At 35.3% G+C, this 27,888-nt stretch overlaps 3 protein-coding genes and 1 pseudogene across 4 annotated transcripts; 3 read left to right on the plus strand and 1 right to left on the minus strand.

The window, feature by feature from the left end:
* Positions 1–255: 255 nt before the first annotated feature.
* Positions 256–2,946, plus strand: LOC102664586 (senescence-associated carboxylesterase 101-like; annotated as a pseudogene).
* A 1,831-nt stretch (positions 2,947–4,777) lies between these two features.
* Positions 4,778–11,967, plus strand: LOC100797620 (senescence-associated carboxylesterase 101). 2 transcript variants are annotated; one of them, XM_006603771.4, is made up of 4 exons: positions 4,778–4,968; positions 5,104–5,455; positions 10,163–10,735; positions 10,884–11,967. In XM_006603771.4, the coding sequence occupies exons 1-4, from the start codon at positions 4,952–4,954 to the stop codon at positions 11,703–11,705; spliced, it is 1,764 nt and encodes a 587-aa protein (XP_006603834.1). In that variant the 5' UTR covers positions 4,778–4,951; the 3' UTR covers positions 11,706–11,967. The 2 variants fall into 2 exon arrangements, with proteins under 2 accessions (XP_006603834.1, XP_006603835.1); XM_006603772.4 differs by having other exon boundaries at positions 4,780–4,968; positions 10,887–11,967.
* Positions 11,968–17,611: 5,644 nt separating this feature from the next.
* LOC100798144 (peroxidase 31) lies at positions 17,612–18,966 on the plus strand. The gene has a single exon (XM_006603773.4). It carries the CDS (start codon positions 17,710–17,712, stop codon positions 18,679–18,681), a length of 972 nt encoding a protein of 323 aa, XP_006603836.1. The 5' UTR covers positions 17,612–17,709; the 3' UTR covers positions 18,682–18,966.
* Positions 18,967–25,500: 6,534 nt separating this feature from the next.
* On the minus strand, positions 25,501–27,837 carry LOC100798675 (U-box domain-containing protein 40). Its single transcript, XM_006603774.4, has one exon. It carries the CDS (start codon positions 27,430–27,432, stop codon positions 25,726–25,728), a length of 1,707 nt encoding a protein of 568 aa, XP_006603837.1. The 5' UTR covers positions 27,433–27,837; the 3' UTR covers positions 25,501–25,725.
* Positions 27,838–27,888: the final 51 nt, after the last annotated feature.

The raw sequence follows: 27,888 nt of genomic DNA on the forward strand, positions 1-27,888 counted from the left end.
AAATATGGTGGGTTGACGGGCTGGCCGACCAACCCACGGGTTGAGCCCACCTAACCCATGGGCTAAGTGGGTCGGACTGAAAATTTGACGGTATCGATTTTTTTTTAAAAAAATTGAGCCCGACTCACCTCTGGCCCATAGTGGGCTGGGTTGGCCCACGAGCCAAAACCCATTTTGACGACTCTAGATAGATGTAGAGAACACTAGAAAATAATATTAAATAGATAGTTAGAGTTTTTATATAAAGAGTGCTCAATGGAAAAATTCTTTAACAATGAAGTGTTTAGCCCTCCATTAGCATGGAGAGCTCATTACAAGGCTAAAACACAAGATAGAAAAGGAGTGGTGAAGCGAAGGTATGAAAAAAGCAGCTTCTTTCTTTTTCTCTCAGCCTTGATGCTCTGTTTTTCTTCTCACACACATTGCATCACTCTTAGTTTTCCTTTCTCTTCCAGTTTTAAAGACTTTTGGACTTCTCAGATTACGAATGCACGCTTAACGAGCATGTCTCGTTGAGCGAGAGTTAGTAATTGGGCGCTTAGCGAATGTGGACGCGCTAAGCGCGAGAAGCGACAAAGACTTCGCTGGGTGGGCTGGCTGCATGCTTAGCACGCTGCTCTCTGACTTTACATTTTCTAGGGTTCTTCTTTCGCTGGGCGAGTTGGCTTCCTCGCTAAGCGGATTAGTCTCGCTTAGCTAATCTGGCTTGTTGAGCGAGCTCTATAGCCGTACTTCCAAATCTTCCTTTCCTAAACCTGAAAATCCAAATAATAACAATATCAATCATCAAAATGAAGCGTCCACTATGTAAAACTCAAACAAAATCAGTTATATACAAATCTCACACAGCAAACCATAAAATTAGAGACACATTGCTACTTTTTAATGCATTTTATACTCTTGAATAACAATTATCACGCATGTTGCCAAAAGAGTTTGTGGTCCCCACTTTCTCTCTACACAGTAAAAGTCTTGTGTCAAACGCCAAAGCTATTAGACAATGGTTAGTTAGGATCTCTCAACGAATCAAAGCACTACAATCTATATAAAGTCTAAAAGATGTTCGTGTTAAGGTTTTCGAATCACAAAAGAGAATATTTTGAGTGAAAACAAACAAGTGTGTTGTAACGTTGTTAGTCCATTAGACGAAAAAAACTGGGGCAAATTGAGTGAAACTAAGCTCTGCGTAGTCAACGAGTTTCATTGTATTCAAGCCTGTTGTGTAAACATTCTTTGAGTGATTAGAATACATTTTTCATCAAACACATTATTTGTGAAAGTCAGGAGTGACTTAATGACAAATAATACTTGAGTCTTAATCTCAGAGGGAGATTAAGTGTAGTGTCAAGAGTGGCCTAGAGAGTACTCATATCCAGAAATAGCATAAAAAAGCACTTGGTTGTAATCAAAGATTTAATCAGTGGAACCCTTCAAGGTTTAAAAGAGAACTAGATGTAGTAGGTTGAAGTGAACCAATATAAAACCTTTGTGTTTTCATTTTTGCTTCTATATGACTTGTTCTTTTCTTTAAGTTATTTCTACACTTTTATTTACATTTTAATCATTGACCACACATTGGGCAATCAATTAAGAATTCAATAACTCTCCTAATGAAGTTTTAGCAGTTTCAAGCTGTTGAGCATCACCAGCTGCTTAACTAATTTCTTGTAAAGCCAGATAATGTTATTTTGCTTCTAGACAATCCTGTACCAGATTGATCACTGGTAGATACACATTTATAAACAATCTATTATTCATTTCTTATGTCCATACCATAAATTTTTCTTTTGCCTGAAATATTACTATAATTAGCAACATTGATAATTTATTGCCCGTTCTGTTTAGGATAACTATCAGCTAAACAATCTAATATATATATATATATATATATATATATATATATATATATATATATATATATATATATATATATATAACATAATCATGATTTTGTTGTATATTGTTTTTGCCCTAGACATAACAACTAAAACACATTTTCATAGTAGAAAAAGGATGTCAAAAAATTACCCAATGAAACGTATTTTCGTGTACAAAATTCAAAACGGAAACATATTTTTGTTTGTGTAATTTTTTCGCACCCACTTTATATACAAAGAGAATATGTTTCTGCTAGGTATTTTTCATGAAGAATTAATTGCAGAATTAAGTTACATTCTTTACTTGAATTAATTTTGATACAAATTATATTAATGACGACACACACTACATTTTTTTAATAGTAATCAAATTAATTGTTACCTAAATTATCTTTTATTTAAATTTAAATTAATGATGACATAAATTACTCTTTTTAATTGTAATCAAAATAATACTATGATTTGATTATCAATAATACTTGAGCTGGGAAAGGCTCACAAATTACTGGGAAAAGATGTTTGTAGAGGTAGAATGGAAGAAGCCTCCAACAGAAGTTGAATCTTTACGTGTTCGCTTGCTCTATGCTGGGACAAATTACATGAGAATGGTGGAACCCCTTGCTATTGCTCAGTACTACAGAGAGGGGGGTAAAGATTATATGAAAGAAAGGTCTAAACACTTTGTATGGTTGGAGGAGTTATTGTTGAAGGAACAGAAACAAAAAGACACAGGCAATTCAAACGATACAAACAAAAAGAATGTGGAAATCATTTTAACTTATGATTCTTGCTTTTGGGCACATGTTGAAGAAGCTCTTCTTTTGTGCAAACAATTGGTGAATGTACAATATAGCGTGACTGAGAAGGAAGAGGCAACTAGGAAGTTGCTCGAATTCGAGAAGTATGTTTATAGGTTGCTCACGAAATATGAAGTGTCACCAGAGATTTTCCTGATGAAAAGCAGCTACATGACTTGGTGTGAAATGAGTATAAGGCAATTGAGAATACGGAAACTTCATATAATTCACCACTAAAAGACTTCATGAGCAATTGCTTTAAATTTCTTTAAATTACTTTTCTAACGGTCTATTTTGTTTTTATTTGTTTCAATTATGGATTAAAGTGATTCTTATATTTTAAGAATAAGTCATTTTTAATTTTCAGTTTTCTTGAAATTAACAAATGATTAATTTCTGTTTTGTTATATATTGCATTGCTGTCCAGAACAATTTAATTCAGAAAAAAATCATTATATTTCTTCTATATTGGATTGTCTCTCTTCTTCTTTGTTTACTATATTTTTTCTGCTACAAAACTAACAACAATCCTGATTATTATGTGCAGTATGCTAAGAAAACTTACAATTTCCCTCCTATGGCATACTGATTAATGAACGTCCGCATGGTTCAACAGCATAAAATAAATTATGATTTTATTATACTTTGCACTTTTAGACCTATTTTGTATTTTCTTTATTGATTTTGGGCTGGGACCTTGTTATATTACACCTGTTTTGTGTTGTTGTGATAGTGAAAGTTCTTGCAGTTGTCTTCAATCCCTTGCAAACCATTACTCTTCTTCTTGGAAATTTTAGTATGGAAGCTCGTTAGTATTAAAGTAATCTGAAAGGTCAAAGTTTGCATGAAGTACTGTAAAGAATAGATAAGCAAAAAAGAGAACAGAACACAAGCTTCTATGGAGGGAGAAAACTTTTATTCAGCATTCTTATGCATACATTTGGATAGAAAAAGTACAATATTAAGTAAAATACCGATTTAGCATAGCCATTCGCCCAAAACATGAGTCATCTCCGATTCCAAATTTTACCTACTTCGGCCAAACTAAACTTGTTTCTGACATGAAAATATAAAATGTAACCAATTTAACTTCCAAATCTTGATCTAAACACCTCAAACTTTCCCTTTGAGTTACGTGTGTCTTCACAGTAAATTAAAATATGACCATTAGGATTGAAATCATATTTATATCTATAGATATGATCCTTGTGTCTCATTTGAAGTTCTTGAAATACTTGGACGACAAAAATCTAAAACTTTCAAATTCAAAGAAGATTAGGCGAAAACGGTATGTTTTCTTGCTGAAGGATCCTCATATAAATACAATTTAATTACAAGCCGTCAAAGGTGATTTTCAGTCCACTAAATTAGCTAAACTGTCATATGTACTATAGAGATTAACATTTTTTGTTTTATCAATTGCAATTTCACCATGTTTATTTTTGGTACAGCTGCAACTAGACCATTATTAGAATACTAAAAGCTTCTTCAGTGCTGATGTTTTATGAATTATTTAATAAATTTTTAACATTGAAGCAGATCACGCTTGAAAGTGTATTACTTGTATAAACAATCATGGCCTAATTCATTCTTAAGAATTAAAAAATCATTTTTAATTACAAAAATTAATGTGACATTAAACAGTCATTCTAACAATTTTAGAATTGAAATAAATTTTTGTGAAATTTTTAAATGTACCTGATATTGTCGGACTAACAAATTTTAAGCCATCGTCATTTTACATGTTCTAATAGAATTAGATTTCAGTTCCATGAAGCTATTTATCACTACAAAAAGTAAGTAATTCATTTGAAAGAATAAAAAAATTATAATTATTAATAAAAATTAACAGTTAAAATTATAATTAAATAAACATACATATATAAAAATTGTATAATTATTTAAATTTCAACATTTAATTTTTCAATTAAACTTCATATTTTACCAAGAACTTTCTCATGTGCCCAAAGGCCTAAACTCAAACCATAAACAACGACAAACAAAAAGGAAAAAGGAAGGGAAATAAAGGACAGTGACAATAATAATAGAGGAAAAAAAAACCATTTTTCCTTATGTTATTCAAGTACCTAGTTGTTTCAATTTATAATAAAAAAAAAAACATTGACGCGGGTGTTGACTTACGTTGTTCCATTCTTTGCAATGGCATCATCCCTTAGCACTTCTCATCCTTAACCATTATCTGTCAAAAACTCACTGCATCAAAACCTTCTAATTCAAGTCGCATGTTCTTCTACCTTAAGGAAGAAGTGAAGAACCATGAGCCAACCTACACTGTATGCAATAAGTGAAACATTACTCCTTCCTTGTTGGGTTTCTGTTTTTACCTGAAAACTCATAAAAGAAAGTAACATGAACTGTTAATTCTCATAGTGTTACTTATGTTGGATTTTGTGTGCTTGTGGTTGCAGATTTAGCAGTGGATTCGAGCTTGCATCTTCTGTGACAAGCTCTGTCCTTCTTCACAGATCATGGAATGTTATCACGTCCCGTTATGCCGGAATCGTTACAAACGTGGGAGAGGGAGTATCATGGAAAGTTTATAGAGAACCAGGTTCGGATTTGACGATTATAGCCTTTGAGGTCAAGCTAGATTTTTCTAATGTTCAAGCGGGTTTGGTTTCATCTAATACTCTCAGGGAGAATAATTTCCATCACTTTGAGTTTCTGTGTACCAAGAAAGATCCATTTTTTTCTGTTAACAAGACTGCAATTTCACTCTTTTCTGAAAACTATGAGAAGCTTGATCAACTGAAATCCGAGGTACATCACCTCCTTTCACTTGTTATTATTAGTTATATGCCTATTCTGGTTTTAATTTGAAAATCGCAAGCTGAAAAAACCATATCTTAAGTGTGGATACTCAATTGATTCTGTTGAAATCGCTACAAATTTCTAAAATATTCTTAAATATAATATGTATAAAAATAGTAGAATATCCTAGAACTATAGAATATGGTAGAACAATCTAGAACTATAATGTGTATGAATATGATAAAACAATCTAGAACTATAAGTCTATGTATAAGATAGAAGAATCTAGAACTATCATGATACTAATCTATCATGAAAACTCTAGAAATACCTAAAGTAATGTAGAAACATTCACCACCATTGAGAGGTTGGTGACTTGAGCCTATAAATAGGCAATTGGTATGTTGTAATTGACAATCCAAGAAATCAATGACATAGCCTTCTTCCAAAAATAATTCTCTAAAACTATCAACTATCAACTATCATCTAACCAACTACCAACAGTGGCATCAGAGCTACGTTCGGTCATACATTGGGCGTAGTTATCTTACCTACCTACCATTCCAAAATCCTCCCAACTACTTCAAAAATTTCCTTTGTACTACTAACCCACTCTAATAATATTTTTCTAAGCTATGGATAACACTACTCAATCGTCAACTATTTTTGTCCCTATCTTCAATGGTGAAAATTATGATTTCTGGCGTGTTAAAATGGAAACATATTTTTGATCTCAAGATTTATGGGACATAGTAGAAGAAGGCTTCACCATTCCCACGGATACTTAAGCTCTTAATGCATCTCAAGAAAAAGAGTTGAAGAAAAATAAACAGAAAAATTCAAAGGCGTTGTTCACCTTGCAACAAGCGGTGACTGATCCAATTTTCTCAAGAATTATGGGAGCTAAGACTGCCAAAGAAGCGTGGAACACATTGCAGGAGGAGTTTCAAGGAAGTGTTAAGGTACGTGCCGTTAAACTTCAATCTCTAAGAAGAGATTTTGAACTATTGAAGATGAAGGAGTCTGAGACAGTTAAAGATTACTATTCTAAAGTTAAAGGAATAGTTAATCAAATGAGATCTTTTGGGGAAGATAATCTTGATAAGAAAATTGTTGAGAAAATTCTAATTACTATGCCCCAAAAGTTTGACCCAATCGTGACAACGATTGAGGAAACCAAAGATCTGTCCACTTTATCAGAGACAGAACTTGTGGGCTCTCTTGAAGCATATGAGCAAAGACTGTATAGGCATAAAAAAAATACAATTGAAAATGCCTTCCAGTCAAAGTTTAAATTTCAGCCCCAAAACAAAGAAAATAGAGGAAAGAAAAATTATGGAGAAACTTCTAGAAGAAGAGAAGGTTCTAGGAATTTCCTTAAGAACAAAACAGATAAAAATCCTCCATGCAATATATGCAAAAGGCAAGGCCACGCAGAGAAAAATTGTTGGTTTCGTAATATGCCACAATGCAACCATTGCAAGAAGTTCGGGCACGTAGAGAAAAATTGTCGCAACAAAAATAGGCATTAAGCTAATATCGCAGAGGAGCATGATCAAGAACAATGTACGTTCTACGCCACTCAAGACTCAATAAAAGAAAAGGGAGGAAACTGGTACTTGGATAATGGATGTAGCAATCACATGGCCAAGGATGAGACTATTTTCAAAAGTATTGATGAGTCTGTCAAAGTCAAAGTTCGACTGGGAAATGAAAGTGTGGTTGAATCAAAAGGCAAAGGCACTGTCATGGTGGAGACAGATATAGGTACGCGACTCATCCATGATGTCTTACTAATTCCCAGCCTAAAAGAAAATCTTCTAAGCATTGGCCAAATGGTGGAAAGAGGCTACACACTTCACTTTGAAGGAGGTGTATGCAAAATCTTAGACAACAAAAATAAAAGGTCTGAGATAGCCCAAGTAAAGATGAATAAGAGCAATAGAAGCTTCCCTTTAAATTTAAAATATGCAACAAACATTGCCATGAAGGTACAAGTTGATGATTCATGGCTATGGCATCGAAGATTTGGCCACTTCAACTCACATGCCTTGAAGTTGTTACATGAGAAGAACATGATGAGAGATCTTCCAAGCATAAAGGAGAACAATGAAGTGTGTAAAGGATGTCTTCTTGGTAAGCAACACCGATTTCCTTTCTCAACAAATGGAGCATGGAGAGCGAAAGATCTATTGGAGCTGATACATACGGACGTTTGTGGACCAATGAGGACGCCATCACATGGGAACAATAGGTACTTCATACTCTTCATTGATGACTTCTCTAGAATGACATGGGTATATTTTCTAAAAGAAAAATCAGAAGTCTTTGGAGTATTCAAAAAGTTCAAGGCCCTTGCTGAAAATCAAAGTGGAAAACGGATAAAAGTACTAAGAAGTGATCACGGCAAAGAGTACACCTCTCGCGAGTTTGAAAGATTTTGTGAGGATGAAGGCATTGAGAGACAACTTACAGTCGCATATTCTCCTCAACAAAATGGAGTGTCCGAGAGAAAGAATCGCACAGTTATGGAGATGGCTAGATCGATGCTCAAGGAAAAAGGGATTACTTAACACATTCTGGGCTGAAGCAGTCTACACTGCTGTTTACATACTCAACAGATGTCCAACTAAGTCTGTAAAAGACAAGACTCCAATTGAAGCTTGGAACGGGAAGAAGCCATCAGCAAAGCACCTAAGGGTCTTTGGATCTATATGCTACATTCATATTCCAGACGTGAAGAGGCACAAGCTTGAAGACAAGACTATACGAGGTATCTTCCTTGGGTATAGCAATATCTCTAAGGGCTACCGTGTCTACAACTTGCAAACTAAGAAACTCGTCATTAGTCGAGATGTTGAAGTTGATGAATATGCTTCATGGAATTGGGATGAAGAAAAAGTGGAGAAGAACGTTCTTATACCCGCTCAACTACCTCAAGAAGAAGATGAGGAAGAAAACCCAGGTGAACCACCTTCACCTCCATCACAACAACAAGATCAAGAACTATCATCACCAGAGTCTACTCCAAGACGAGTAAGATCTTTGGTGGACATATATGAAACCTGTAACTTGGCCATACTTGAACCTGGAAGCTTTGAAGAAGCGTCAAAGCAGGAAATATGGGTCAAGGCAATGGAAGAAGAGATACAAATGATCGAGAAAAACAACACATGGGAGTTAGTAAATCGTCCCCATGGAAAAGATATCATTGGGGTTAAGTGGGTCTATAAGACAAAGCTCAATCCTGATGGCACCATACAGAAACACAAGGCGAGGCTAGTAGCTAAGGGTTACTTACAACAACCCGGAATTGACTACAATGAGACATTTGCACCAGTATCTCGTCTTGATACCATAAGAGCTCTAATAGCTCTTGCGTCACAAAAAAGATGGAGTATCCATCAACTAGATGTCAAATCCGTCTTCCTTAAGGACGTACTTGAAGAAGAGATCTATGTGGAGAAGCCATAAGGATTCGTGTCTGAAGGCAAAGAAAGCAAAGTGTTAAGACTAAGAAAAGCACTCTACGATTTGAAGAATTACGAGCTATGCTCGGAGTCAGAGAAATTTGCATCAAGGAGGAGTGTTGAAATTGTTACAAATTTCTAGAATATTCTTAAATATAATATGTATGAAAATAGTAGAATATCCTAGAACTATAGAATATGGTAGAACAATCTAGAACTATAATGTGTATGAATATGGTAAAACAATCTAGAACTATAAGTCTATGTATAAGATAGAAGAATCTAGAACTATCATGATACTAATCTATCATGAAAACTCTAGAAAGACCTAAAGTAATGTAGAAACATTCACCACCATTGAGAGGTTGGTGACTTGAGCCTATAAATAGGCAATTGGTATGTTGTAATTGACAATCCAAGAAATCAATGACATAGCCTTCTTCCAAAAATAATTCTCTAAAACTATCAACTATCATCTAACCAACTACCAACAGATTCTTAGACCTTCATATACAATTAACTTTGCATTTCCCTATAAATCTAGAGATTGATGATGTGTTGATTGATCAAGCTGTCCTGAATTAAGCTGTTTGACTTTGCAAATTAGTCATGATCACCAAAATATCACATTGGTTAGCTTCAAAAACTATTTTTCTTTAAGAAAGAAGGAAAGTTAGTTTTTATTCTGCTTATAATAATGTTGGCATGTTATTGTTTTTTATTTTTCAAATCTAGTTCCCTATTCATGAGTAATGACCTTGGAGACAAGGTGATAAGTGAGATTGATATTTGGGAATGTAATATGCATTAGATTTTGTCACCTTGTTGGCTGTAGTTTGTAAACTAGATTGAACCGTTTAGTGTAACAGATGTGACTTTCCAAAACCTCACATATCAAAAGTACCTTAGGAGGATGAATTTAGAAGTAATTTGAATTTTGAAATATTCTTGTTTATATATATTTCTTTTAAAAGCACATGCACTTAGCTTTCTTTACTTCTTTTCTTCACTCATTTTCACTGTTTTTTCTGTGAAGGAGTTCTTGAGAAGAGAGTTTTAGCTGAGTGTGTTATTATCAGCGAATATCAGGGTGCTTGGGATAAAATTTTAGGGATAATGTTCAATTAACCTTATAGCAATAGTTTGCTAATTTTATTTTAAAAGTAGTGTAGATCTTCCACATTTGTAGGTATATATTGGTCTTCCCATGTAAACCCTTATATAACCAATCCTATCATAAATGCAGATTAATAGTTCAACTAAATTGATTGTTACTGGGCATGGTCTTGGAGGAGCAGTTGCTTCTCTCTTTACTATATCGCTATTAAATAGCATTGGTTCTGGAAAGAATCGCCCACTCTGCATCACCTTTGGTTCACCCCTTATTGGTGACAAGAAATTGCAACAAGCCATATCACGTAGTTCTAATTGGAATTCTTGCTTTCTACACGTTGTGTCACTCAAAGACCCACTTCCAACGCTCTTCATTACAAACTATAGTTCTTCACCTGCTGTATTGACTCCTGAAACAAGTGGCTACATGCCTTTTGGAACATTTTTCTTGTGTTCTGATGCAAACTCCACTTGTTTTGAGAACCCTGACTCTATTTTGGAACTTCTCATTGCAATGGGCTCAATCCACACTCAGAATCAAGGATTTCAGTCTTCTGATTACGGAAATATAGTAGAAAAGCTCAATGATAAAGTAATTTGCAAGTTCTTCAGTACAAGGGTTGAAAACATGGCTCATGCAGGTTCAGCACTTGAAAGTAGTATTAGTTTACAGTTGCAAGCATTAGCATTGACACCGCATTTGCAGGTATGTGAATATCTTCTGTTTTTTGAACAACTAGAATTATCTAATTTAAATTGAGCCTTATTTAGACTCGTTATGTGTAATCAGACTAGTATTTTGGTTATTGTAAATCAATTATTTTCCTGATCTTGTTTCTAAAATTGGCTTGCAGCAGCAGAACATTGATACCAATACTTTGGAAACAAAGATTAAAATACAAGAACAAAAATTCATTCTCCATAGGAGGATAAAAAATTTTGATCCAGCCAAAAAATTGAATGTAGTGAAGCTATGTATGTCCCAACTTGAATGGTACAAGAAGGAAACAAAAAATCAGCGAATAGGATACTATGATAGCTACAAGAATATGAACTCACCGTGGGATTATGATGTTATTCAGTTCCATAAAAGACTCACAAATTACTGGGAAAAGATGGTTGAAGAAGTAGAGATGAAGCCTCAGAAAGAAGGTGCAGCTTTTCGTACCCGCTGGCTCTATGCTGGGACTAACTACAGGAGAATGGTTGAACCCCTTGCTGTTGCTCAATACTATAGAGAAGGGGGTATAGACTATGTGACCCAAAATAGGTCTAAACACTTTGTAAGGTTGGAGGAATGGTTAAATGAAGGGACAAAAAAAGCAACAAGTGATTTAAGCAGTACAAGTAAGAAGAATGTGGAAGCACTTTTAACTTTTGATTCTTGCTTTTGGGCCCATGTTGAAGAGGCTCTCCTTTCATGCAAGGAGTTGAAGGTTGTTAGAGAGAAGGAAGAGACATTGAAGAAATTGGTTATATTTGAGGAGTACGTTTATGGGTTGGTCAAGAACTATGCAGTATCACCAGAGATTTTCTTGGCGCAAAGCAGCTACATGTGTTGGTGGAATGAGTATAAAGCAATTAAGGGAACTTTCTATAACTCAGCACTCTCAAATTTCATGAGTGATGCTAGGAAGCGTGAGCAGTATGCTTTGGGAGTTTATGATTTCCCTTGATGCATGATAAGTTGATAACCATTTTATATATAAAGCATGTCTTTCAGAAGTGTAATAAAGTAGGATTTCATTGTGAAACTAATTACTCATGGATTTGGATGTTTTATAGTTAGTAAAATTTTGTTTCTATTTGAAGTTGTTTAGTGTTTATGCTGGTTATTGTGATCATTACGGAGTTACTCATAGAGGCAGGTGGGGCAGCTGTCCCTTCATTTTGATTTTTGCGATAGCAATGTTGCACAAGCTATCCTTTTTTTCAACATAAACTCTACCCCTTTTATGATAAATATCTTATGGTAGTAATTTTTTAGTTTGGGGTGTTTTATGCTGTTAACTTCATGGGTGGAAAGAATAATCTGATATTTTAAAAAATATGTATACTATTATGTGAATTATTATGGCTTTGGGAATTTATGTATATACATGGTCATGATTGGTAAAATTGAGATTATTTTTACACAATGAGGTCAAAGTTCGTCTCTACTCTCTACACTATATCTTTCAATTAAAATATCAAGAGCTTCGAACGAATTGCATGTTGGTCATTAGGAAATTGAGTCTGTTTCTTTGCTTTGGTGTTTTATCTGAATGCTTAAGAGTTAAAGTGTATTTCTATGCTGAACCGTGGGAGATACGAAATATACTAAAACGTTTGGTAGGGTGCAATCAATCCAAAGATTGAAAACAACAACCAAAGTAAATACACCAGCACATCAGGCTGCTTTGCTGGTGATGGAGGTTGTTTCACAGTGTCAATTTGATTTTATTTTTTAATGTGGTCATCATTATGACATTCCCTACCCCAACATGAATATAAATATAAAACGTAAAATCTAATTAAATCAATTTTATTTTATACAATCTTAAGTAAATTCACGTGAATAAAATATTCATATTCGCTTTACTGTTATCAAATAAAATTTCTTAGAAATATTTATGACTTAAAACAAGATCATTCAAGTTTATAAAAGAACTCAAGTTAAGTAACAAAATAAAATAACATGTTTGAAACATCACGTAATTAAAACAAAAACACATACTCCAATGCCACATCATATTAGATTATTGTGTCCTTGCATTCTCCAGTACGAGATTCCTTAAAGTAATCCACCTAGTCATATGCTCCCACAAATACAAGGTTCGAGATCATCACAAAATCCAAACGCAAACAACACACGGAGAATGAGTTATTACATTTTTAAATAAAATACGAATAAACAAAGACATAAGCAAAATACAATATGGAAATATTTATCACATAGTTCAACTTAATACAATTCACGTCATTTCACCACTTTATCATTTAAAATTCATTTTTCAATCTCTAATCATATTACACATGAATCACACACTCGAATCAAGACTAACAACACTCACCAATTTCATAATATACAATTCATTGACGTTATGGAATAATTATACTAAGACTCAAACCTATATGCAATGTGATATCATGCCATTGAAGAATAACACTAGAGCTCCTAGGAGTACATGACAAGATACGTCACACAATGGATATGTCAGGTCACTCTTACTAAGTGAAATCATAAGGTGACCAATCAAGGTCACTTTGTTTTGCGAGAATGCTCTAATCATGTGGAATCAACATAGGCTTAAATGAGCACTCAAATCGAGTGTATTTACCACAAGAGCTAGACTCCAAAGAATCCATTAGGACCTCACCTTCCTAATTGAAGTCCAACCCCTAAAACAATTTTTGCACGCAAACATTGGTCATGAATTATACAATACCCACAACCTCACACTTGTTTTCAAACATATTTAACACATTGTGCTATAATTTAACACATCATGTTCCTAACTTGGAACCCTACACTTTCCTTTTAACACCTCACACATAAACACTTTTCTCATGGTAAACACCAGTCGGGTTATTATATAATTCACAATTCACAACACAAGTAATATCACATCAAGAATTGACCAAACACTTATTCGCAATCATATGTCATGTCCACAATTTAACATCTCACAATGTCACAATCCAACGTCGCAAGTTCACATGTATCTCAGAAATTAACAGATGCTCAACACACACACACACACACACGTACGTACATGTATAGTAAACAAGTATATCCTTACATTTTCTCCTAAGTTACTACAAGCTTTGTACATGGGATGTACTAATCCTATTAAGTTCATATGTATCTTGTTTTAAAGCTAATTATTTTATCTGTAACTCTTATGTTGATCACAAAAACCGGTTTGACCATTAACTATGTCTTAACTTAAGGTAAACATTGGATCATTGCTTTGTCTTGACAGTTCAACCTTTGCTCAGTAATTTGACTCTATAAGGGGTTATACAACTCCAAAATGGGTGGAACCAGCGACATTTGTTAGCGAACATCTAGGGCTACAACTTTCATGAAGATCACAAAACCTAATTCATTGATAGAATAATCTCTAGAGGTTTTCTAAGATTTCTCAAGTTTTTCCTTTAGTTGCTTTGCTAGAGTTTTCAAGCATAAGAGAGAAGTAAAAAAGATTGGAACCTCAATTTCATTATCTCCGTGCGAGGAGCATTTCTTTTTCTATAAATATTATTTTGTAAATTACAACGGTGGGAATGTGCGAAATTGAGTTTCAAAAGTGGTGTCCAAATTTTAGGGCAATCCAACGATTAATAAGTCTGAAATTGTAGTTTTACTGAGATAAGTTTGAGTATATGCAAAAAAAGATAGGATTTAGAGAGAGGAAGAAAGGAGATCGAATTTGGGAAGAAGGAAGAATGTAAAGACTATCATAATTGTAAAATTTGACCTATTATATCTCTATTTATAGATAGTCTAACCTATTGTTTACTCTATTTTTTTATTTTATAAAAAAAAACTTTATTTTACTCTTTCATTAAATAAATAACCAATTAAAACATCATTTTATTTTCTAAAACATTACTATGTTTATTTTCTAATAACATGAAACATTTATTTTAATTAACAAAAATTCTTTCCTCTCATTTATTTAATTTCTAAAAACTCTATTAATTTTTAAATAAAATTATTTTTATTTATTTTAGGATGTTCATTCAGCTTTGACTTCAAAAACCCTGACTTGCTCACACCATTAAATAAGTTTGTTAACTTAACTTCATTCTTTGCAATGGCATCAACCATTCAGTCTTTTTGCTCATTATTCACAAACTCCATGGCAGTTTTCCTCGATACTCATCATCATCATCAGTCAAGAAGCACCATGACCCTATCTGCACTATATGCGATAGGTGAAACATTGCTTCTCTTCCTTGTTGACATTTGGTTTTTACCTGAAAATAACATGAAGTGCTTACCCTCATTGTATTAGTTATGTTGGATTTTGTGTGCCAGTGGTCGCAGATTTAACAGTGGAATCGAGTTTGCATCTTTTGTGACAAGCAGCCATGTTCTTCTTCACCGATCATGGATTGTTACCTCGAGTTATCACGAAGACACCTGTTCAAAAAAGGAAGAGGGAGAGGGATTATCCTGGATGGTTCATAAACGTCCAGATTCAGATTTGACCATTATAGCATTTGAGGCCACATTAGACTATTCTGATTTCCAAGCGGATTTGTTTCCATCTTATGCTCCCACAGAGTAGAAAATCCTTCACTTTGACCTACTGTGTGACGAAATCAATCCAATTTTCTCTGTTAACAACACTACAATTTCACTCTTCCATAAAAATCATTGTAGGCTTGATCAATTGAAATCCATGGTACATCACTTCCTTTCCCTCTGTCATCATTCTATGCATCCCATTGGATTATATGTTTATATTTTAAAAACACTAGCACTTATTTCTTTACTTCTTTTCTTCACTTAGGAAAAATATAATATTTATTTCATTTTTGCTTCAATCTCATTTTCACCTGATTTTCTTTCTATACCTCCTCATTTTTCATTGCATTACTTGTCACATTTATCACTTTCTCTCTCTACTCTTTCTTTTTTCTTCTTCTTCTCTTTCTCTCTTCTTTCCATATCATATCAGTGCACCCCAAAATAAGGTGAATGTTTATCATTACTCTTTTTTTCTCATCGGGTGTTTTTTCATGCAAAGTTGTTTTAAAGAGAGTTTTAGCTAAGGATTACAACCAGCAAACTTCACTGTTTGGAACAAAATTATAAGGATAATTTTCAATGAATCTTATAGCAGTAGTTTACTCATTTTGTCTTGCAAATCATGTAAATCTTTATCCAACAATCATAATGCAGATTAATTGTTCCACTCCATTGATTGTTACTGGCCTTGATCTTGGAGGATCAATTGCTTTTCTTTTCACAATATCACTATTGGAGAGCATTCAGTTAGGAAAGAACCGCCACTCTGCATCACTTTCTTGGTGACAAGAAGTTGCAACAAGCCATATCAAGTAATCCTATTAGGAATTCTTGTTTTTCTAATGTTGTGTCACTCAATGACCCACTTCCAAGGCTCTTTGTTATGAACCACACAATTCTCTAGCTGCCTCATTGACTCCTCAAACCAGTGCTTACGTGCCTTTTGAAACATTTCTCTTCTGATGTAAATTGTATCTGTTTTGAGAATCCTGACTCTATTTTAGAACTTCTTGTGGCAATGTGCCCTATCCATGTTAGAAATCAAGGACTTCAATATGTTTATTATGGAAATATAGTGGAAAATCTCAATTTGCTAGGATTTCATTACTCTGCATCAATCAAATTCAGTACTTGAAGGTAGTATCAGTTTACAGTTGCGGGCACTAGCATTGACACCACACATGCAGGTACGTGAATATCTTCTATTTTTTTAAAAACTAGAATTATTAATTCTTATTAAGTATTATTTACACTCGTAATTTATCATGCAGAGGAACGTATTATCTAATCCATTCAAAAAGTTGAATCAAATGAAGGAAGGTCCTGAATGGTACAAGGTCTTATTAAGTAAAAAAGAAAAACATATTTAAGAAAAAAAAAACTCATAAAAGAAAGTAACATGAACTGCTGATTTTCATAATATTACTTATTATGTTGGATTTTATGTACTTGTGGCTGCAGATTTTGCAGAGGAATCGAGCTTGCATCTTTTCTGACAAGCTCTGCAGTTCTTCTTCGCTAACCATGGGATGTTATCACGTCCCGTTATGCAGGCATCATTACAACCAAGGGAGAGGGAATATCATGGAAAGTTTTCAGAGAACCGGGTTTGGATTTGACGATTTTAGCGTTTGATGTCACGCAACTAGTTATGTGTAATCTCTTGTCTAAAATCTATTTGGCAGCAGCAACATCACCAGAACATTGATATGAAAGCCTTGGTAACAACGTTGGAAAAACGGGAAAATAAATTCATCGTGCACAAGAGGGTTAAACTTGATCCATCAAATAAATTGAATAAGATGAAGATAGACATGGCCCAACTTGCATGTTACATGGTGTATTGTAAAAAACGTAATATTGGGTACCACGACAGCTAGAAGAACATGAACATGCCATGCGACGAGGAAGCTACGAAATGGCACTGTACCCTAAAAAATTACTGGAAATATATGGTAGAAGAAGCAAAGATTAGGCCTCAGAAAGCAAGTGAAGCCTTTTGCCAAAGTTGGATCCAAGTCGGAACTGGTTACAGAAGAATGGTTGAACCCCTTGCTATAGCTCAATACTATAGAGATGAGGGTAAAGACTATGTCACTGAGAATAGACCTGAACACTTTGTACTGTTGGAGGAGTGACATAGGAAGGAGATGACAAAAGCCAATGCAAGTAACTAGGAAGGTATTTGTTTTTTTATTTATTTATGGACAAATATTACTAGCTAGTATTCTTAGTTTTTAGTTTTTATTATCAAAAAATTTAATTCATAATTTTTATGTTTTGAAATTTTATGTATTGAAGTATAAGTGTGAGATGAAATCGAATAAAAAATATAAGGTGAAGTCGAGTAAAAGTGAAAAAAATTAAATACAATAACTCTTTAGTTTCTTCTCATCATCAATTCATTACTCACTTTTCAGTTCTCAACTTCTCTAACAATGGCTTCATTTTCTCTCTTCTTCTTCTTCCTCTTCACCACATTGCTACTATCTTTTTCTTCTGCTAACGCGCGACTCACCTTGGATTTCTACAATGACACGTGTCCACAGTTCAGCCAGATCATTAGGGACACAGTAACCAGCAAGCAGATCGCCAGCCCCACCACCGCCGCCGCCACCCTCCGCCTCTTCCTCCACGACTGCCTCCTCCCCAACGGCTGCGACGCCTCCATCCTCCTCTCCTCCACCGCCTTCTCCAAGGCCGAGCGCGACGCCGACATCAACCTCTCCCTCCCCGGCGACGCCTTCGACCTCGTCGTCCGTGCCAAGACCGCCCTCGAGCTCTCCTGCCCCAACACCGTCTCCTGCTCCGACATCCTCTCCGCCGCCACCCGCGACCTCCTCACCATGCTCGGCGGCCCCTTCTTCCCCGTCTTCCTCGGCCGCCGCGACGGCCGAACCTCCCTCGCCTCCGCCGTATCCTCCCACCTCCCCACCCCCTCCATGCCCATCTCTCAAATCACCCAACTCTTCGCCAAACGCGGCTTCACCGTCGAAGAATTCGTCGCCCTCAGTGGGGCCCACACCGTCGGATTCTCTCACTGCTCCGAGTTCGTCACGAACCTCTCCAACAACACTTCCTCCTCCTACAACCCTCGCTACGCTCAGGGGCTTCAAAAGGCTTGTGCAGATTACAAAACTAACCCTACCTTATCAGTCTTCAACGACATCATGACGCCGAACAAGTTCGACAATGCTTACTTCCAGAACCTTCCCAAGGGTTTGGGTGTGTTGAAATCTGACCATGGTTTGTATGGTGACCCTTCTACGAGACCCTTTGTGGAGACCTTCGCCAAGGATCAAAATAGATTCTTTCAGGTTTTTGCTAGGGCGATGCACAAGTTGAGTCTCTTGAATGTGCAGACTGGGAGGAAAGGAGAGATCAGGCGCAGGTGTGATCAGATTAATTGAATTTTCTTTTTTGTTGTCTGAATTTGATAATGAGATGAGATTTTATAATTTATAATGATAATGAGAATGATACCTCTGTTGTGCGTGAATTGGATGGTTTTTGAGGTTGATTATACATACATAGTGTTTATGAGGTTGTAAGAGAATGGGGGCATTGGGGTATTGAGGAGTTACTATTGTTGTTCTTCGCCCTCTTGTTCTTTGGATAGATGAGTCTGAGTATGTTTTTCCAATGTAATATTATAAGATAAGATTTAATTAATAAAATTTCTCATTTTGAGCTCCCATTTGTTTTTTTTGAAGATGTTAGAACAGCTAGTGTTTGGGTTTGAGATTCCATTTGTATATAGTGAGAGAAACAATTCTCACTTCAGAAATTAGCTTTGGCAATAGAGTTAGATCTAAAGCTAAATTCTAATATAGTATTAGTGTATATCATAGTGAATTAGTAGTGATTGTAGTTGAATATATCAAGCTATGTGTTATGGTTTTTATTGCAGCACTCATATGTCTAGTCATGTCAATTTCACACTAAAGATGTCTTGCTATATGAGGGGTGTGTTAAAGATCTCATTGATTAGTAATAATGTCAGCATAGCATATATAAGTGAAAATAATCTGCAGCTCATAAGCTAATGGTATTAAGTCAAGTTCAAATTTAAATTTATATCCTACATTAACTAATAATATGGTGAGAATAGTATACATGAATGAGAGACAATTTTCCCTAGATGAACTTAGATTTTAGGGTTAAATATAGGTGTAAATTCAAGTTTCAAGAGTCTATCGATTTTGGCGAGCAGATCAGTAGTTTGTTTATTCATTGATAATGGATACAGTGGAGTAATAGATTTGTCATGGAAGAACGCATTTTTTGTTGGATAGTGTCGTTAGTGGTAAGATAGAGCTTGTAATAAAATTATAAAACAATAACATTAGAAGAAGGATGCGTGATTAAGTTATGGTCTGTGCTTAAACAATGGAAACTTAAATGGGGTGAAGAATTTGGCTAGGCAATATTAAAATGCAGGAGATGCCCTTTGGTCTTTGGATTTTGAAAAATACATTTTGTGTGCATTGTGGCACCAGTTTTGTCCCTTATATGGGGGGTCTTTGTAATTGTAACAACTGGTTTTAAGGACCATGCAGCAGTATGCATATGCATGAATACCTATGAAGCACGGACATCGAACACGACACAGACACGGACATGTAGATACTTGTAATGTCCAAAATATAGAATGTAGTACGGGTATCATGTCGATGTCGGACACTGACACGGACGCATATTGGACGCCATGAATACATACATACACCCATTTTATTATACAGCTGCAGTTGTTGCTGAGTTTTTAATGCAACAGAGGCGCCGCATATGCTATAATATCTGGTTTCTAGATTTTTCTCCTCTGTTATCGCTGATTAGTTGAAACTCAAATGCTTCCCGCGAGATAAAATTGCCCTTGAACGAGTATTAACACAATCCTAGAAGAATTAGACTCGTTCAAGTTTTTATAGATAAAAAACATATACTCCTTCTGTCATATTATGATTGTCCTGTCTTAAGAAAAAATGTTTTAAAATAATAATTATTTTAATTTTTTAATATAATATTAATAATTTTTTTACTTATATCTTTTATAATATTAATTATGAATAATAATAAATAAATTAATAATGATAAGATTAATTCTGTAAAATTAACATTTTCTTTCATTCATTTAATAATTTTTCATTCATTTAATAATTTTTCTTGTTTTATGTAAAAAAACCCAACAAATAATATGATAGGGAGGGTTTGTTAGATAATCAATCAAATTTTTTGACAAATTAATTATTGATAAAATTAATAAATACTTGACATCATATTTTTTTTGTCCATATTAAATAAAATAAATTTTGAAGATATTCTCGTTAAAATTTAAATAAAAAAAAGTTAATTTTTGCTTATATTTGGAAAAAAAAAGTAATTTTTATTGTTTATAACAAAGTGGAGGAAGTAACTTAGAGTAACTGTTTAGCTTTCATCTTAGGTAACTTTTCTTGTTTTGACTGAAGGCTTGGGTTGCTTTGACTGTTGGGTGTATTTTTAGTTAAAAAATCTTGAACTGGAATTTGCGGTGATTGAGGAACCAAATCTAAACCAACACAGGCTTTATGTTTGGTCAAATGATGAATGTGCAACCAGGCTGGATAATCCCCCATTATGCTGTTTACGTGGGACCTGGTATCATTCTTCAGGACGTTAAACATCTTTATTGATTATTGCTGAAAGGAAAACTTTATTTTGGTACACGCGGTTTGGGTTGGTTCCAGACCAATTAGGTTTGTCTCTCCTTTGCAATAAAACAAAGTAAAGAAAAAAAAAAAAAACTCAAACTCAGAATGTGAACTAGATTGAATTGGCACATGTTAAATAGTACTACTACAATGTAGTAAAACATTTTTGTTCATCCGAGAGCAACTAATATAAAATTTATTTATAAAAATCGATTTAATGCTTAATTGTTCTCTTCTGTGCTTTGGAGACTTTTTCTACTTCCCCTTTTCTATTTTGGGGAGGGGGGATGAGTGTGGGGACAAATAAACTATCCCCTTTCTTTGTGAGCCCAAAAATTTGTTCATTTGGGTCTCAATAGATTCTTTTGGGGTCTCAGTATGTGCTATTAAGAAGTGCGAGGAGCCTATTCTGACAGATCTGAGATGGATGCAGGAGATTACACAGTATTTTGGGCCGGCATATATTAATTTGTCCTTGGCTTAGTTGCATTACTAAAGTAATGCCACAGCTTCCTGCATCCCATAAATCTCAAGCACTATCCTCTTTTTATTTAGAAAGAAGATTAATTCAGATTTTTCTTTTTACATTTTAGATTATTCTTTTCGAAATGAAAAGGGGATGAGGCTCAAAGTAGTAAAAAAATTTCGGTCAAGACAACTAAACAAAAAAAGTAAAAGGAAAAGGAAAATGGTTTGTTTATTTTTCCTATGATGCATGTCTATTGGGGATTTTCCTCCTGGACTCAATACCATTTCTTACCCAAAATTTTGAGTAAAAAATCAATTTTTCCCCTTCCTCATTGACGCTTAAATGTGAAATACGGATTGAAAATTTGTCTGTATGCACCATTCATTCATGTGAAATACGGATTGAAAATTTGTCTGTATGCATCATTCATTCATGCGTTTTTCATTTCTCCTCTCATTCTCTCATCATTTTTTCTTCAATATGTGGTTGTCTTCATCAATCTGTGGTTCATTTTCATCAATCTGTGTGTGTTCATCATTGGTGTCCGCCTCCGTTTTGCTATTGTTGTTGTGAGTTCTACTGTTTGCATTTTTATTTTTCCATGTATTGAACATATACAAATTGACAATTCGTATGGAGTAAACAAAGGTAAAAGAAACTTATCAGAGATGACGCAAAGTTACTCACAGTGGCAGAGGAGAGGAAACTCGTGGAGGATGACAAGGAACTTCCCAAGGAGAAACTAGGGAGGAGCCATGGACAACATACACACACCACAAACAATACACACACCAACGGATGCGCCAAAAATTTCAAATGAGAAGTGCCTTACAAATTGCCAATCTGTAGGCTATGCCAAGAAAAGAAAAAAGGAAGGAAGGAACGAAGAAGAAAAAGTAAAAAAGGTAAAGTTGAAATTTTGAAAATATGTTAGGTGTGAAAGAAATTTGTTGGGTATATTGGTCTCACAATCTCTCAGCCATTTTCCATTTGCCATTTGGGATAGTGCATGTTCTTTTCAATCTCTAAATTTCTATATTCACCCCAAACTTTTCAAAAAATATAAATGGACAAAATTATCCCTCCTACCTTTCCTAAACCATTGCCCTCCCCCTTTTTTGTTGTAATGGAATCATGATTTTGTTTTGTCCGAAACAACAAAATCATGATTTTTTTTATGTATATGACACAAATAAAACATAATCCCCTTTAGAGATTTTGCCTTGTTTCTTTTTTTTTTTTTTATCTTTTATTGAATTCAGGCTGGACTACACATACCACTTTGCCTTAGCTTAGCCATTTTTTGTCCTAAAAAAATAGAATTACATTTTTGTTATAATATATGTTCCTTTATAAAAAAATATACAACATAAATGTTCGTTGTAGTATATGGAGTGCAAAAAAATCAAAATGAAAAAATATTTTTATAACAATGGAAATGTATTTTGTTTTGATTTTTTTCCACACCCCCACATTCTGAAATGGAAATATGTTTCTATTGTATATTTTATACAACAAAAACATATTTCGGTTAAAAGGTCATTTTGGGAAGAAAAAATTATTTTAATACACAGGTGAGAATAGCAACGTGATCTTGAAGCTCATGCTGCTCAACCTCTTGCGCCTTTGGGTTACTGCTCCATATCACCAAACCACAATTGTGGTGCTACTTGATTGCTCTACGGGTCCACCCTTTGATTGTGTGATCTGTTTGCCCAAAGACACCAAACACATGAGCACGTTAACATGAGATATAGAATAATGCGTTTTAGGACTTAGGAGTTTCACATAGAAGAAATAATTGCAAAAGTTCTGACAGATTTTGGTTAAGGTTAGTTCAAATTTAAAATCAAGTGATGCAAAAATTTTCTTTAGTTCGGTATGTTTTTGAGATATTAACCAAATAATTTTGCAAGATTAAACATCGTTTATTCGTTTAGTATATCAGGTGAGTGCTGACCGTGTCAAGAGTCTGTTTCTTTCTTCTTTTCTTCAACAATAAAAGGGTGAAAGTTTGGAATGTAATCTAAATATAAACAAATCAAATCCCTTATCATTTTACTTATTTTTGTGTTACATTAAGAAACCATTCTTCATTGTTAAAGCACAAAAGGAGTTATTAAGAAACCATCAAGCAAGATCAGGCTCTTCCCCATCAACTGTCGAATAAGCAAAATCTCATTGCTATACATGTGATAACACTGAATCTAAAATAAATTATAAATCCAAAGAAATTATATGGTTTGAAACCGACCCTAAAATAAGTTAGGCCTATCTCACCGGTTTTTCAATCTTTTTGACATTCTTGACCAAACTATGAATTTGGTATAACAGAGTGGTCTAATTTTGGGTATTAGCTAATTTATAAAACAATGCAAACGCAGGTAAAGATAATTCGTTAAGGCCATACATATTATCGCAAATTTCAACTTCCAAACCGTAGCTATTAAAAGCAAAAGTTACCTTAAGTTTGGTTCTCACTTCTCATAACCCTTGCTTTTCATTTTCATAGTAGTTGCATTTCATTTTATTCAGTTATGAGAATTTATGGGAAATATTATTCTTCACTGCTAGTACTATGTAAACAGATAACTGTAAAGAATGTGTTGTTAAAGCAACGTAATACTACTTTTTCATACCATATTATGCCTGTACAACACATATAGGAAGTGAAAGAAAAAATGGAGTGGGAAAAGAATAAGAGTAGAACAAGTGTAGCAAGGTCTTGACCAAAAAAGTTATAGTAGCAAGGAAAGGCAATACAAGGACCGAACATAATTGTGGGACATGAATCACCTCAAGAATATTATTGCTGGCAATTCTATAGGAGTAATTATTTAACTTTTGTCAATAAGAAACAAACAGAATAGACAATGATTTCATGAAAATTCCAAAAAATCCTTGTTATGGAAGAACCAGAACCATGCAACATATCCTTAGATATTTACTAGTTTGGTCTTTTTAAACAATAATGAGACCTGCACTCGCAAATAAAGCTTTCCTTGGACCATTTGACACTAAAACCTGGTGAACACGTGCAATGATTATTAAGCACTACTTCTTCCACAAACTCACAGTAAAATTTCATAAATTTACCTGTACATCAGCATAGTTAATCAGTGTAACATTAGTTTAAAGTTAAGCAAATAATGTCCATACATGACATGAGGATCAAATTAAGAACCAAATTCTGATCACATGAAGTAATCTTCCGCGTTGTCTCCACAACTAATCTAGTTGGAAGTTGGAACACGTTGAAAATGAAATGCGAGCTTAAATTTAATTCAGATACCAAAACTTTGAGTGCAAAAGGAAAGAAGAAAAAAAAGGGAAAAACCCAAAAAGGGAACATAACCAACTACAGTCCAGAGAAGATGGAATAAAGTGGTAGCATAAGCATATGCACCAACGCCCCTTCAGCACTTTCTGCTCCAAAAATCATCAACTTTATTACTCTTTTCCCTTTCATTTATTCAATCAACAACAGCATCACCGTCCTTTATTTGCTCCTGCCACATAAATCTAATCAACAATGAACTCCCACAACCTCAGTTCAGCTGAAAACCCTTTTCTATTTCCATCCCTCCAAACCCAAAGAAAAAAAATTTAGAAATGAAAGAGTTTAATTTATATGATCTATCAGTATAGTTTTACACAAATATTTAATAGAAATTTATCCTCTTATCACATCATACTACTGGATAGAATGACGTGATAATACGATTAAATCCTATATTAAAAGACTTTGTAAAAAAAAATATTGTACCTTTAATCTTTCCTTTTCTCAATGTCATCAAATTTGTTGTTTCTCTCTTCTTTCTTTTTTTACGAATTTGATTCCATTAGTCTAATATAATTTTGATCGAATTCATTACTGCAATATTTAATGGAAATATTGACATGACATGCCACTATAATGTTACATCAACATTTCTATTTAATATTGAATGTGAAATGAATAAAAAGAACAAAATTACATAATTAAACTAGTGAGGATCAAGTTTATAAAAATAAAATAAAATTAAGATACAAAATTCATAAAATTGAAAAAAGTAAAGAAATAAAAAATATAATTAAGCTATATATATATATATACTGATAATACATATAAATCAAATTAAAAAAAAAATACTCCCATTTATCAATTCTTCATCCAACTTCAAAAATCATAAAAACAATGGATTTTTTTAAAAGAAAAATCCAAAAAAGCATGTGAACCAAAAGAACCTTAATAACAACATAATCTTAAAAAATCAAACATTTACATTTTTTTTATAAAAAAAAATCAACTTTACTCAAAACTCGGCCGAGTTTGCACTTGACTCATCCAACCCACCACCGAGTCTACTCCGAGTCCGGCAACCCAACCCCGAGTCTAGCAACTCCTCCCAATCCACATCCTCCTCCTCCACCTCCTTTGTCCTCATTATCTCCAATATCTTCCTCACCTTCCGCCTGGCCCTCTCACTCCCCATCTTCTCCACCTTTTGCAACACCTCCACCACCCCGGCCGCCTTCGCCACCGCCTTAAACCTCAACCCGCCGTGACTCAGTGCATACATCACTGCCACACAACTCTCCCGAGTTGACCCGGTCCCCGGTTCGGGCCCACTGAGCAACCCCACTAAACACTCCACCACACCCGCATCCAACATTGCGGCCCGGCCGTCCGACCCGGAACCCAAATTCCCCAATATCAACATAACCCGACCCATCATATGACCCGATTTAACCATGCTCAAAAGAACCGGAACCGAACCGAGTTTAACCATCTTGGACCGGTTACTCTGAACCAAAGACAAATGATAAAGCGCCAAAGCCGAGTCATGCCGAGTCCGCTCGCTCTCGGATCGGAGCATGTGAAGCAACGGAGCCAAACCACCCAAAACCCCAATCGCGGTTTTGTTATCATCATCCATTGCCAAACTAAACAGCGCGCCCGCACCGTGCTCCTGCGCCTCAGAGGATCCAAACTTCAAAACCTCGATCAACGGCGGAACCATCCCCGACCGCACGATCCTCACCTTATTACTTTTCTCCAACGATAGGTTCACCACCGATGCAAGAGCGTTCACCTGAACGTTCACGTGCTTCGACAAAACGAGGGAACGTAACGCGGAGAGTAACCGAGGAGTGCAAAGTTGAAGCCTTGTTTCTTCTCTTATTCTCGTTAGTTTTCTGAGAGAGATAAGCGCTTCTTCGATTATACTGTGTTGAGGGTTTTTGAGCTTTGTCATGATTTCTTCTTCTTCTGGGGTTGTGGCGGGTTCGAGTTCTGAAGACGAAGGTGAAGAGTAGTAGCAGCAGCTTGGGCGCGTGGAGAGTTGAAGTGGCGGCGTTGAGGCTGACGTTGTCGCTATGGATTCATCGGAACTTGTGTACAAATGTGTCCGTCTTATCGGAACCTCGGTTTCCGCGTGGTGGCGGAGGTTCGTCAGTGGTGGGTTTTCGTTCAGAGAATTCAAAATCAAATCTTGGTCGGAGATTTTCTCTGGGGTGGGGTTCGTGTGTACCAGGCTTGGGTTCGGGGGGTTTAAGGTGGGTACGAGGCTTGGGTTCGAGGAGATTAAGGTTTGTACGAGGTGGTTGTTGTTGTTGTTGGGGTGTGGAGGGGGTGGTGTGTGGGTGGATTGGCACCATTTGAGGATGGCGGATTTGAGGGCGAGGTTGGGGATGAGGGTGGAGAAATCGGGGGTGGTGCCGTCGGGGAGTTGAGGGGTAAAATTGACATTTATGCAGGCTTCCACGGAGGAGCGTTCGAAGGAGTGGCCGGAGGAGACGATGACTGGGTCGAACATGAGGGAATGAGAAATAGGGCAGAGGAATTCTTCTGGGGGTGTTTGAGTTTGGGTTTTGGTTTTGGTTTGGAAGAAGATTTTCTTCCATTTCAGCTTTGGAGTAGTTGGGGTGGTGGTTATTGGTTCTGTTTCTTTAGGTGGTTTTTTGGGTGATGATGGCCATTTCTTGTGGATTGTGAGCTTCAAGCTTTGTTGAATCTCCATGGGATGGTTCAGGTTATGCCCTCTCTCACACTGTTGAATGTGAGAGAGTTAATTGAAGGGTGTCATCGGAGTTCTAATAACATTATATTGGGGGTTTGTGAATTTGAGTTGATGGGGTTACGAAAATTTGGTGATAGTATTTTGGGATTTTAGGTGTGACTGAAATGATGATTTGGTGTTGCAGTTGCAGGGAAGGGTGTGGGAGTGAGTGTGTGAGAGAGAGGTTTGATTCCTTTGCTTTTAGAAAATCTGCCCAATTGGAAAGGGGTTAAAGGGAAAGTTGAGGACTACATTGAGCACTACATTAGCCTGTCAATATAACTAATGATGGTTAAGAATAATGTTTGTTTGTTTTTTTTTTTAACTTATAAAATTAAACTACATTAGCCTGACAATAGACAACGCGTGGAAATATGGGTGTTTATATATCTATATAATAAAATTTTAATCTAGCTA

Source organism: Glycine max, chromosome 19 (genome assembly GCF_000004515.6).
Source record: "Glycine max cultivar Williams 82 chromosome 19, Glycine_max_v4.0, whole genome shotgun sequence".
Taxonomy (NCBI): Eukaryota; Viridiplantae; Streptophyta; class Magnoliopsida; order Fabales; family Fabaceae; genus Glycine; species Glycine max.

Excerpts from the sequence above, each read along its gene's own strand:
- LOC100798675 (XM_006603774.4), bottom strand. The coding sequence starts at position 27,432 with ATGGAGATTCAACAAAGCTTGAAGCTCACAATCCACAAGAAATGGCCA.
- LOC100797620 (XM_006603771.4), top strand. Across the intron at positions 5,456-10,162 it reads TTGATCAACTGAAATCCGAG|ATTAATAGTTCAACTAAATT; the intron begins GTACATCACCTC and ends TCATAAATGCAG. Across the intron at positions 10,736-10,883 it reads CATTGACACCGCATTTGCAG|CAGCAGAACATTGATACCAA; the intron begins GTATGTGAATAT and ends ATTGGCTTGCAG.
- LOC100798144 (XM_006603773.4), top strand. The coding sequence starts at position 17,710 with ATGGCTTCATTTTCTCTCTTCTTCTTCTTCCTCTTCACCACATTGCTA.